This window comes from Pinus tabuliformis, chromosome J, assembly GCF_031772625.1.
Source record: "Pinus tabuliformis cultivar Carrire ecotype Pingquan chromosome J, CPIR1, whole genome shotgun sequence".
Taxonomy (NCBI): Eukaryota; Viridiplantae; Streptophyta; class Pinopsida; order Pinales; family Pinaceae; genus Pinus; species Pinus tabuliformis.
In genome coordinates, this window is record NC_142295.1 from 324309713 (window position 1) to 324323721 (window position 14009).

General features: G+C 37.6%; 1 protein-coding gene across 2 annotated transcripts in view; it reads right to left on the reverse strand.

Annotated features, from left to right (window-relative positions):
• Positions 1-10736, reverse strand: part of LOC149227062 (Prefoldin chaperone subunit family protein) — a 339403-nt gene extending 328667 nt beyond the window's left edge. The window contains exons 1-3 of one of the 2 annotated variants that reach the window (XM_089377683.1): positions 10549-10736; positions 10220-10423; positions 10045-10104 (exon numbers count right to left, since the gene is read on the reverse strand). In XM_089377683.1, the coding sequence (XP_089233809.1) occupies positions 10045-10104; positions 10220-10423 (264 nt within the window). In that variant the 5' untranslated portion in view covers positions 10549-10736. Of the gene's footprint in view, positions 1-10044; positions 10105-10219; positions 10424-10510 lie in introns of both variants that reach the window. The other variant, XM_089377682.1, reaches the window with a different exon arrangement.
• Positions 10737-14009: the final 3273 nt, after the last annotated feature.

Below are 14009 nucleotides of genomic sequence, written 5' to 3' on the forward strand. Positions count from 1 at the left end.
GACAGAGATATTTTCAGACCTGTGATAAGGCACAGACCTCGGCCTCCTTTATGGAATATCTCAGAACAATATTCAGCCCTACTCTATGAGCTAACCTTGACACTTCTTGGAAAAAAATTGGTATTGTTTGGAACCTTTCCCTTGGACTTTTGAGCGGCATCTTGAAGTATAGTTTGGAGCCTCTCTCTTGGTCTTTTGAGCAGCATCTTGAAGCATTGTTGGAGCCTTACAGAGACATCTTTGAAGTCTCTTTGGAGAAGTATTGAAGCCATCATTGGAGCAGTTGTTGAAGATTTTCTTTTTGTGTAGACTTGAAGATAAAGTTGGAGCAGAATTGTTGACCCTTGATGAAGCAGGCTTATGGAAGACTTGTTAAGCTGAGATAGATTTCTTGTTGGAGCAGACATCCTTGCCAATACTTGGAGCATTATTGAAGTTTTGGAGCATTTTTGAAGTATGTATTTCTTGTTAAATTTTGATTTGACCAAGTTGGAGCTTGGAGTTGTTGAAAGGATTGGAGTCCTTATTTTTGACCAAGTTGGAGCTTGGAAGTTGTTGAGAGGATTGGAGTCCTCATTTTGACCAAGTAGGAGCTTGGATCTGTTCAAGGTTGGAGCCTTGAAAAAGTCAAAGATTTTGTTGTACAGGTTGGAGCCTAATTTGTTGTACAAGAGGATTGGAGTCCTCACTATTTTGATTAATAAAATTATTTTTGTTTTATCTCTTATGTTTTGGTCTATTTTGTGATAAAAATCTTAACTAGCATAAAATAACAATTGAAAGAAATGTTGATTCAACCCCCTCGCCCTGGTATTTCCAACAATTGATATCAAAGCTAGCTTCTTCAAAGAACAGCCCAACAGCTAGAAGAAGGATTTTTGAATCAATGGCCAGTAAGAATGCTAGGGTCCCCAATTTGATGGAACAAATTTTACCTTTTGGAAAGTTAGAATGGAGTTCTACTTAATGTCTCTTGGATTCAAAGTATCATAATCTGTGACAGATGGATACAAGATCGCATCTCCTCTTCCAACGGATCCTGACGGAAAGAAATCATATGTGGCAAGTACAAAGGCTTTGAATTCTATAGCAAGTGGTCTGTCAAATTCAGAATTCACTAAAGTGATGAATATTAAAACAGCTAAAGAAATGTGGGACAAGCTCATTAGCATCTATGAAGGAGATGATAAAGTCAAGAAGGCAAAGCTTCAAATCTTTAGAAGGCAATTTGAAAGTCTAAAAATGAATGAAGAAGAAGACATTGTTGCTTACTTTCTCTGGGTAGATGAAGTTGTCAATTCTCTCAAAGGACTAGGTGAAGACATCAAAGAGAAGACAATTGTCTAGAAAATTCTAAGATCACTTCTAGACCGCTTTGATGCCAAAGTCAGTGCCATAGAAGAATTGAAAGACTTGGACGAATTGAAAATGGATGAGCTTCATGGAATTCTTATTGCATATGAAATGAGAACAGGAAACTCAACTCACAAAGAAGCTGCTTTCAAAGCATCAAAAACATCAAGAAAGGGGAAGAGTTATGACTGCAACAGTGATGATTCTAATACTGAAACAGAATTGGCGCAATTTTTCAAGCTAAAGAAAGGATCCAAACTTAAAGGTAAGTACCCTCTCATTTGTTTTAAATGTGGAAAAATAGGACATTATGCTGCAAAGTGTCCTTTCAAGGATGACAGTGATGATGAAGATGAACCTAAAAGAAGGTCTTTCAAAAAGAAAGGTTCAAACAAAAAGAACTTCTTCTCTAAACAAGACAGTGATGATTTTGATGAAGATGAACCTAAGAAAAGAACATTCAAGAAGAAAGGCTCAAACAAAAGAAATTTCTTCTCCAAGCAAGATAGTGATGATTCTGATGAAGATGATGATTATAGGGGAAGCAAAGAACTATTATTCATGGCCTTCATTGATGAACCTGAAGAAGAAGAAGAAGGAAATGTGGATGAATTGTTGATTAGTGCCATTGAAGAGAATGAAAAACTAAGGAAAAAGAATGGAAAGTTATCACAAGAAATCATCTCTCTCAAAACTGAAAATGAAGAAGAAAAGAGGATGGAAGAAGTATTGAACAACAAGCTAAAGGAAAAGGAAGAGACCTGCGAGAAATTAGAAGTTGAAGTTGTCTCTCTAAAAAGAGAATTGGATAAGGTCAAAAAAAGCTTGAAAAGTTCTCAAACCCTAGATGTCAAACTTCGCACTCAAAGACCAAAATATGAAAAATCAGGACTTGGCTATTCAGGTGAATCGTCTAATTCAAAGGAGAACACTAGTACCCATCATGAAGAAGTACCAAGAAGCTATGTTGATGCTCTTCGTGTTAATTTTCAATGTTCTTTGTTGTAGCAATCACTTATAACAATTCTTTTTCCAATAGCAATCAATTATCCAATATATTTTCGATCACCAAGTGATAGTAAGCAATTGTAGATAGAACATAAAACCATATGCACAATAGAAGACAACCAAGAACAATAAAGACACAGTGATTTGATCAAAAACAAGGGAAAAGCCCCACAACGGGGAAAACCCTTTCCAAATTCTTCTTCTATTAGATTGTCATCAAATGTTCAGCAAAGAGATACATAGTCCAAGTATATCAACAATGAGTCAAAGACCAAAGCCTTGAACAACCAAGTCAACCAACCAATCTCCAATCAAATATGAGCAAGAAATACAAATTTAGTCAAAAGTTAAATCTACAATTTTCTATCAAAGTCAATAGTAGTCAACACAGCGCTAATCAGTCCTTGGTCAACGGTCAAATCAGCCTCAAAATATTCGATCAACCAGTCAAATAATGCGGCCTCTTCTGCTTGGTCAAACCTGGTCCAAACAACCCTTAATTTTGCCCACAAATTTGGTCAAAGTCAAAGTTTGACTTGCGAAAACCCTAGCCATACTTATGCAATCAATGTTGGTCAAAATGCTCAGAAAATCTCAATCAACATGACCTCCCAAAATAGGTCCAAAAACAAATCAAACGAAGTCCAAACTCTTCCAAGTCAACATTGGTCAAAACAGTCCCAAACAGAAAGTCAACATTGGTCAACAAAAGTGCCTCTCTCTCCTTCGCTCGTGTGAACTCGGACCTGCAATTTTCAGACCAAATCGAACCAAAGAGATGAAGAGATGAATGTGTGACAATGCCTCCAAGTGATGCCAAGTGATGTCTATTTATATCTTATTGAGGTGGACAAATTTCATCTTCCAAGCCAACTTGTACTTTTTGTAATGTCATGGTTCCACTTTAAAAATAATATTTTACCATGTGCAAATTAAATTCTTCCAAGGGCTAGTAGGGTCTGTAGAGGGTGAGAAGGGCTTCCCCAAGGAGGGAATTTCTCCCTGAGCTGCCAAATTTCAACACTTCGCAATCATCCAAGAAGTGAGAAGCAGTTCGACACACAAAAGGGACCTCCTCGTAATAATCCAAGGAATGAGAAGTTATCTTATCCAAAAAGAAATGTCACATCAAGCCAAAAGCTTATATCAACATGTATCAATCTATTTTCCTTAGTCATTGTTTCCTTTGTAAAAAATTTGGTCAACAGGATTAAGCATTGCAAGGCTTATGGAGGTAACAATGTTGACTCAAGAAAGTATGGGACTAATTACCAAAATAAGACTATTGATTCAAGAAGACAAAATCAGGTCAAGACTTACAATTCATTTGCTCCTCTTTCAAAGTATAGTCTAGAATGCTCCAAATGCAATAATCCAGGTCATGAAGCACAAAATTGTCCACTAGAACCAAGAGAAAGGATATGGAGAATGAAGACTAGAGAACCCACTCCTAAAAAGTATGGCCTAGCTTTGTGTGCACAAAATGAGGAAAACAAATGGTTTGTAGATAGTGGATGTTCTAGCCATATGACTGGTGATAAAAAGAAGTTCATCTCGCTAAACAAGAAGGATGGAAATGTGACTTTTGGAAGTGGATTTGCTAAAATCACTGGAAAATGCACAGTAAGTCTCATAAATGGTAAAAGCAAAGCACAAAATGCACTATTTGTTGAAGGACTCAAGCACAATCTTCTAAGTGTCAACCAAATATGTGACCAAGGACATGATATCATCTTTAGTGCCAAGGATTCTGAGATAAGGTCTTCTTCAAGAAAACTTGTGGGAAAAGGAGTAAGAACAACAAATAATGTATACATTCTCGTGAAATTCAAGAGGAAAAATGTTACATGAGTCAAGTAGATGAAAGCTAGTTATGGCACAAGCGATTGGGACATCTAAACTTTCATAATTTGGTGAAGATCAGCAAAACTCAAGCAGTGAGAGATATCCCCATAATTTCAAAACCTAAAAACATTATTTGTGCATTATGCCAACATGGAAATCAAACAAGGACCAACTTCAACACAAAGGAATGCTCATCATCAAGACCTTTAGAAATCATTTATGCATATCTGTGCGGGCCAACCAAAACTCTAGCTCTTCAAGGAGAAAGGTACTTTATATTACTCATAGATGATTATCCTAGAATGATGTGGGTGTTTTTCATAAGATTTAAATCAGAAGCACTAGTGTTGATGTTTCTAAGTCTACCCGTTAGAAACCCTCCATGCACTTTACTGATTTATTCCTACCTACTTGTTATGTTACTTAACAAGTTATTTACAATGTAAATACTAAAAATAAACACTAGTGCATGCTCAACATATTACAGATCATCAACTGAAGGAAACAGAAACAAGCACACAAAATGACACCGTTATTTTTGGACCAATGTCCTCGGAAAAACCCAATGCGGGAAAACCGGTGCAGCTATCTGAGGGTTTTCTTATTAAGCAATTTCAGAGTACAATTTGGGTGCCAAATCCGGCTTACCCAACAGAGAATGCCCTTGGCAGTAGTACCTCTCAGTCTAAGACAAATGTCCCAGCTGAAACCCCGGATAAACCCTCTGGCAGCTCCTCAACTCCAATCTACCCCAAAAACCCTAGAGTCTGCCTTTCTAGACTACGTCGGCCTCTCTCTACCCAATGCTGGCCCTGCGTCACCATGAATGGGCCTGTGTCAGCCTCAAGAGGCCCTATGTCAACCTTCTGGCCCTCTGTGTCAGCAACGTTGGCCTCTCTGAAGCACTACACAGCTCCTAGCTGCCTCTACGTGGCCCTGCGTGAGCTCTGGCTGCTACTGCGTCACTCTTTCTAGCTCTTGCGCTGATCTCCCGGCACTATATCTACCTTTTTGTCTCTCTGTACTCACTACCCCTCAGTTGCAACTTCAATCACTGATTCTATCTCTCTTAGCAAACCTCGCTCTAGATAATAGAATGACTGATCATCTGGTGTACTCTCCAAGTGACCCTCAAGCCTCCTCTTATACTTTTCTCATTGGCATATCAACGGCCAAGATTAAGTCCCTAATCAACGGCTAAGATTAGATCTGGCTTGATCCATGTCTTTTGGACAATTTTAAAATGGTTTTATATTAATCCACATTAATATTTTAATTTCCCTAAGTTTAGACTTAGGGACTCTATTAAAAATATTAATTATTTTAATATCTCTCAAACTGTTTAGAATCTGCCCAAACCCTTTCTGAGTATTGGAGATCTCATGTGCCCCAACCTCTCCACCAAATTTCGGTGCTAGAGCACATCCGATGCTACTCCAAATCAACAACTAGAATGTTTTAAAACCTTCAAAACAACAATTGAAAATGAAAATGAGTCAAAGATCAAATGTTTAAGGACAAATAGAGGTGGAGAATTTGCCTCAAGGAAATTCAAAAAATTCTGTGAAAAACATGGAATCAAATGGGAACTATTTGTTACTAGAACTCCACAACAAAATGGAGTGGTTGAAAGAAATAACGGATCCATACAAGAGATTGCAAGAACAATGTTATTAGCAGTTGATTTACAACCTAAATTTTGGTTAGAAGCAGTTGGGGCGGCAGTATATACTATGAACAGGGCAAACTCCAAGCAAATAGTGACAAACTCCATATGAATTATGGAAAGGAAGACCTGCTTCAGTGAAATATTTCAGAGAATTTGGAAGTGTTTTATGAAGGTCAATGATGATTCACTAGGCAAGTTTGATTCTTGAGTTAACAAATGAATCTTTCTTGGATACTCTACAAGAAGTAAGGCCTACAAATGCTACAACAATTGGTTGCGAAAGATAATTGAAAGTATTGATGTAAAGATTGATGAAGCTTTTCCTAAAAAATAAGTTGAAATCAATGGAGAAGATCCTATCCTTGGAGATCTAGAAGAAGATGTTGCAAAAGAAGAAAAGGAGCCGGAAAATCAAAAGGAACCATCTCAAACTCCATTAAGGGTAAAATTCGTTCAAAAACATCATCCAGAAGATCAAATTATTGGTGATGTAGATGATGGAATACAAACTCAAAGAAATATGACAAATACACCAAAAAGGAATGATATTGCCTTACTATCCACAATAGAACCAGAAAATTTCACTCAAGCAAGGATCCTCACTAGATAAAAGCAATGGAAGAAGAGATGCATCAAATTGAAAAGAATGGAACATGGGAGCTAATACCTCGTCCAAAGGACAAGAATATCATAAGAACCAAGTGGGTGTTCAAGAACAAGATGAATGAAAGAGGACAAATCATCAGAAACAAGGTAAGGTTGGTGTGCAAGGGGTACTCTCATATTGAAGGAATTGACTTTGAAGAAACCTTCGCTCTTGTTGCCCACTTAGAAACCATAAGAATGATATTTGCTTGCTCTAAAGGCTTCAAAGTTTATCAAATGGATGTAAAATCAGCATTTTTAAACGGTGACCTAAAGGAAGAAGTATATATGGAACAACCAGAAGGGTTTGACTTAGTAGAAGGAAAAGATTTTGTTTGCAAATTGAAGAAGGCCCTATATGGATTAAAGCAAGCTCCAAGAGCTTGGTATGCTAGACTTGATCATTATCTTCAACAACAAGGATTCAAGAAAGGAGTTGCAAGAAGAAATCTTTACATGAAGATGGACAAAGACAATCTGTTAATCACACTGGTATACGTGGATGATCTGATTTTTGGGAGCAACAATGATGAAATGAGTCATAAATTTGCCCAAAACATGTCAATGATTGGTGAGTTGTCTTACTTTCTTGGACTTCAAGTAACTCAAACCAAAGTAGGTATGTTCATATCACAAGCAAAATATCTCAAAGATATGCTTAAGCGATTTGGGATGGAAGAATGTGCTATTGTGAGCACACCTATGATTACAAGTTGCAAGCTAAGTAAGGATGATGAATCTCCTAATGAATCTCCTACGGTGGATGCCACTCTTTACAGATCAATGATTGGAGCTCTTTTATATCTGACAACTTCACGACCAGACATCATGCAAGCAGTAGGAATGGTGGCAAGATTCCAATCAACCCCTAAGGAATCTCATATGCTAGTTGTAAAGAGAATACTCAAATACCTGAAAGGCACTCTTGATTTTGGATTATGGTACCCTAAGAGCACAAATCTTACCTTGAAAGAATATACTGATGCAAATTTGGCAGGAAGTGTTGATGATCAAAAGAGTACCAGTGGGAATGCATTCTTCTTGGGAGATTGTCTTGTATCTTGGCTTAGCAAGAAAAAATCATCCATATCTTTCTCCAAAGTTGAAGCCAAGTATACAGCTTGAGTGGGCCTAATGGTTAAGAGCATATGTTTCCTCCTAAGAGGTCACAGGTTCAAAACCAGAGGGGGGTAGAGTATGTATGCCTTCATAGACTTAGCAGTCAAATCGTTGCGCGGAGGTGGGTCCCTTGTCCCACAAATAAGGGGGTCTCATACACCAATTTGGTGTCTGGATTGGTCGTGACCTTAAAATTGGATAATAATAATAATATAGCAGCAGCAGATTGTTGTACACAAAGCCTATGGATAAAGGAAGCCTTAAAGGATGTCAAGATATAAACAAATCAACCTATAATCGTCTATTGTGACAACACCAATGCAATCAGCGTCTCAAAGAATCCAGTGATGCATTTAAAGACAAAACATATCCCAATCAAGTATCACTTCCTTCGAGAACAGGTTGTAGAGCAAAACATCAAAATGGAGTATGTCAACACCAAGGAGCAAATTGCAGATATCTTCACAAAAGCCCTACCTCAAGAAGCATTTGAACATCTTTGACAAAAGATGGGAGTCACCTCTCTTGCATCCCTTTGCTATTGATGTCAAAGGGGGAGAATATGACAGGAGGAGCAGCATGATGACAAGGGGCGTAGCATATGAGGAGATTGTTGCCGATGACAGGCAGAGTAGCATATGAGGAGAATGTTGCCATCAATAACAAAGGGGGAGATCATTGGAAGAATTCTTGTTATCAAAGTCAAAGGAGACACCATCTTGAGCAGATTATTGCATAGGCTTGTAAAGGACTTCAAGCCCTTTCCAACGAGTATTTACTTGCCTTCAAGCGCTTTCATTTTTTTTGGCTTCCAATATTATGGTTCATGGGGTTATAAACCCTGCAGAGAGTTTGCAAAATACTTCTCGGAAAGGCAACATGTTTTACTAAAAAAGAGAGGTCAACAGATTCTAGAGTCAAGCCAACAGATTCTAAAAGTCAGATCATTATATATTATATGACACTTCAGAAAAAGGTCACTAAGCAAAGTCATTTCCAGCACTCGATTGTGTGCAAGAAAATACTAAAGGACAACACTGCATTGCAATCTGAAAAGCACATGCCAGAGCACCGAATGTTATGCATAAGCATCGAATATAAAGAACCTTGATGATGAGATCTTCTCGTGTAAGTTTTAACATTCCCACTGATATTTTGAAGGTGACTCGCAAAATATATTATATAATCTACAGAACATCTATGGTTGCTGTAGATAAAAAAAAAAAAATTATTGAAACTTGATTATCAAACGATTCTTATTTCAGAAAATACGAACATATGCAACTCATTTAGATGGGTCTGCAATAAACATTTTCAAGACAATACCTCTACTAGTACAAAATATGCCATCCACTGTAACTACTCCAAATGCTTTACCTCATGTATAATCACTTCATAGGTTTATATCTAGTTCTTGAGTGCTGCAATTCTGAGCTCACAGTAAAGATTAATGAACATAGAAGTAATTTGGCCTCAAAATTTCAAAGTCCAACTACACAACTCCGAGGTTGCTAAGTTTTAGTCCAAGTGGCAAAGAATATTCATTTTTTCCAGGCCAATATGAGTTCAAATAACAAGGTCTACATGCTGCTGTGCAAATAAAATTACGGCATCATGAAATTCAAGAGGCTGGCAGTCATCCAAAGAGACGTTAAATGCATTGTATTTTGTACTCTGTTAAAACAAAATGAGGCTCCAGAATAACATTTATGGGACGCCTTCATTTATCCCATGGTGAATTGATAAAGGCATTTTTCTCGCTTGGGAGAGGTGCAAGGTTCTAATCTCCCTCTGCCCCCATGTTAAAATGGATACACCCTGTGTTAACGAGGAGTTGAGGATCATAGCTCCCCACTACACAATCAATAAAATATAGGATGCCATCATTTGGCTGTTCGTACATTGCTGATTGTCATTAAAGGGCTACTGAATTGCCTTGCATTAACCTAAGTTGCATAAAGTCAACTCAATAGCAAGGCATTGGATTGTCAAGGTTCTAATACTTCATTTGAGATAGAATATATATAAGGCGTGCAGAGAAGATGGATATGTCACTACTCTTTCCTCATGAAGGGAGCGGTAATCCGCATGCTTATGCCTTCCCCTGCTGATGTATCCAGTAATGTGCATTAATGAAATATAAGATGCATTCTTCATAGAAGAAAAAGTAAACTTGGCCTAGTGGCGAAACACTCTGATAAGGTTCAGAGCTTCATTCCCAGGAATCAGATAGGGGAAACCGTGACATGGGCCATTTTGATAACAGGAGCATCGATCATTGTCATAAATTTTCATGGTAATTTTCAGTTTCCTATATAAATAAACTGACATTAAATTCCCCACCATATATCCAAACAGCCCGAATACAAAAACAAAGAGATGGTAGAGTTCCCATGAGAGAGTACCAATAATTCATTGGTATGTATCATTCGCCCGGGGAAAAATGCAGCTTTGCCAAAAGGAACCTGTAACAGCAATGAATTCAGTTTAGAACTCATGCACTGAAAAATGTGAAAGAACCTAAAAGATAGAAATGAATAATCGGGGCATAAAATGGTAGGTATCTATAGAAGAACAAACCATTATGTTATGAGAAAGTTCGTCAGGTAATTTCTGGACAAGCTTCATCAACTTGCGGTTGTCGTCAATGAATTCTTTTAATTTCTGAATCTCCTTACGCGGCTCCTCCAGCGATTCCTCCACGCGCCTGGCAGCCTTCTGGGCCTCTTCTATTGGAAATGTACTCGCCAGAGGCGTCACTGTTCCCTTGGGTTGATTCTCCATCTGCACAAAAAATTATCAACACAAATTAACCCCGAAGAGAGGAATTATTTGCCGTCATCATCTAGTGAAGTGAAATTATGTGCATACCCTGTTCGCTTGAGTCTGAAGTGAAATTATGTGCATACACTGTTCGCTTGCCTCTGACAGTTGAGGCGATTGCAGTTGATAGTATGTTCAGTTTGGTAACAGCTGGCGAACTTAGCGAAGAAATTTGTCACAAATTACCCTCCCATCGAGGAGAGGGGGAGGAGCTAGTCTACTTTATGTTTGCGCTGATTTTCGATCTCTGATTTTTTAAAATTCGGAGGCCGTTTGGTTGAAGTACCAGAATACTTGTCCGAAGACTAGGTATTAGGTATTGTTAGTGTTTTCTCATTTTAAAAATTAAAAAGAAAAATGCTCACATAATTATTTAAAATCAGAGATTTTTCCGGTTAGGTTGTTAAGAAATGAAATGATATTTTAAGGTTTAGTCAAATGAAATGATATTTTAAGGTTTAGGAGACTAAAAATAGTCTATGAGACTATTAGTTCTTGTTTTTCGCTCTTTGCAATTCAGTGCTTTTCCAATTCAAATCGATGATGAACTGACCCAACCTTCCAACAATCCCCTCGCTAAAAAGAGAATGCCAAGAAACTGATGCTAACATGTTCTCATAACTTTCTCACCCTTTCTTCCCAAGCTTCTTTGGTCCTTTGCACACCGAAGTTGATGTGAGTTGGTCCTTAATTGAGCAATAAGAACCTTTCCCCTCCACAAAATGCTAGCTCCAATGAAATCTTTTTGTTGTAAATCACACGTAGGGTTGAATTCCTCAATGTAATATTTCTTCTTTCTACCCAACTCTTTTCCCCATACCTTTTTACGAAACTTCTCCATAACAAAATCCTTTAGCTCCTTGTTATTTGTGGGACAGGCATTGAGGTAGATATTCCATTTTTGCATCCATGTGTAATTCTGTTTCATCCATGTTTTCTTTCTTTCACTAATGCTTTCATTCAAAGGGTTTTTTAATTTGATTTTTTCAAATGTTAATATAATTATTTAAATGGAATTTTTCTAATTAATTTCTTTAGTGTAGAGTTTTAGAAATGTTAGTTATATATATAATTTAAAAAGTTATTTTGAGTGTGTTATTTTAAATTAATTATATATATATTGTGGGTGGTTTTTTTTGTTTTTTAATAAATATGTCTTTTCTACTTGTTTTTGTTTTTAAAGAGGAGGTATGTCCGTTACTACTTCAATTTCATAGGGGTGTTATTATTTCTACATTGTCAATGTGTTATTACTTTTGTTGTTGTTACTTTCGTCACACTAAAGTTATATTATTTTTGTTGTTGTTTCAAGTAAAAGGCATAAGACAATTGTAACTCTTACTCCTTGTGAATCTCAAAGCAATAGGTGTCTCCATTACAAGTGGATCTAGTTGATTGTAATAGTTATATCCATTTAAGAGCTTAGATCAGTTAACACAACAGATTCGAGTTGTTGGTCGAAATATAGTTGGAATCATTGTCAAATGATGATTATAAACAAGGCTTGGTTGTAATTGATGATGAGGACAAGATGTAATAAGAAAGAATGATATATTTTTTTGAGTTAAACGCTTGTAACTAATTACTTGTTTAATCAATAGTTAGAACAACTCGGGAATTGTAGATTCTCAAGATTGTTCTTATCACATTTTCTAAGGTTAGGTAAGCCAAGAAGTTTATAAATGTAATGGGGGAGAATTATTGAATTGTTTTTGGAATTGTCTATTTGATTAATACAAGTTATGATCTTGTGGTTATCAAGTTGATACATATTGAATTGTTACTTCCATAGCTTATGAAACCAATTGTAGCACTATGTTCTAGGGATATAGGGCCCACTCCTCGAAATAGCTGCTAGATTAGTTAGTGTAGGTAGTTTTATAATTTCAATTTGTTATTTAGTTATTGATTTGGTTGTGTGCAATGTTTTTGGGAAAATATAGTATCTTTGTTAAGTTTTTGTAGGAAAACTCATTTCGAGAGGGCATAGCCTCTTGGCTCTTGGTTCTTTATGATTAAATGTACCACCCTCCTCCCACATCCACCCAAGTAACCATGCCAACCAGGGTAAACATGAGACGAGAGGCTACTATGATCATATTCGGCCTCCTATGTGACCTTAAGGAAGTGGAATCGACGGAAACATCACACACAGTCCTCCAACATCAGCTTCAAGATCCTCAGGAGACATGTCAGCCACTCAAAGAGTCTGTCCCTAGGTCCCACTATTGTTTTGGATCTCTTAAGCCATAGTCACTCTAATGCTATGGGCAAGGGAGCGACTAGAGACCCAAAGTCGCTCTCACAGGCTTCCCTGCTAGTGACCAGAGACCAAATTTTCCAATTTTGTACCAAAAACCCCGAGATTTAAGCTACTTTTTCATGCCCATAGCCTAGGCCACTGCCCATAATGGAGTGATGGCTTAGAATCAATAAAAATATAGGGAAACAATGATGCAAAAGCAATAAGTTGAACAAGACCATAACCAAACCCCTGCTGGTCATGACAGGAATTTCATCAAACATATCATCAACATGTAACCTATAGGTGTAAACAACAGAATTAAGTGTATGGATCTCATACTTATCTGAGAATCGATCTGTACCATTGTTCCCTCATGTCATTTGTTGCATTATCATCTATTAGGTCATAAACACATTATCCATTCATGTACAAGTAAAAACATGTTGAGAGCCATACATAGTTGTTGTCATAAAATATAATACAACCAACATAATAGGAACATAAATCCCATAAACATATCGGCCATCAAAATCCACATATACATCAGTACATTTACACATGAAAACCAAAGGAATGAATTTATCATTAATGAATGCAATGAACCAACAGGAGATGGGACTACCACATTCCACCCGGCCATAGATTGGTTGAGCGTAGTCTCTCTTCAGCCAATCAACCTCGTGACATATTCCAAGAATGAATGTGGGACTCATAGAACACATCAAAACACCAATCAACATGGATGCCACCAGAGCTCTTCGCCTACACCGTGAGGAATTTGAGTGCCTCACAATCTCTCAAGCTTTACCGTGCATCCACAGTCTGATCCAGGGATCACTAGGCCCTAGACGGACACATACTCTCTAGGATTTACCGTGCATCCCATCCCAAGACCACTAGGCCCAACGGAGAGAAAATCCACCTCTTGCCTTTACCGTATATCTCGACATTCATTAGCAAGGACTCCTAATCTCACTGAGGCACACAATTTCGTTGTACCGCAACCTACAGTTCGGTTTAGGGGTTACTAGGCCAGTGGCTTCGTGATCCTCAGTCTAGTTCAGGGACCACTCAAACCATGTGTTTGTCGATTCGAAGATCCACCCCACTCAGCTTCGAATCCAATCCGGCCATCCCACATAAACCGAATGAGAGAACCCATCTCATCAAAGTTGTCAGGAAATGGAAAGGCTAGGCTAAAAATACTGTCACACTTGGAAAAACCCATGCCATGGTAGAAAAGAAACACATGCATGCCCAATATAGCAAGGAAAATACACATGCAAGTCAATACTTGCAATG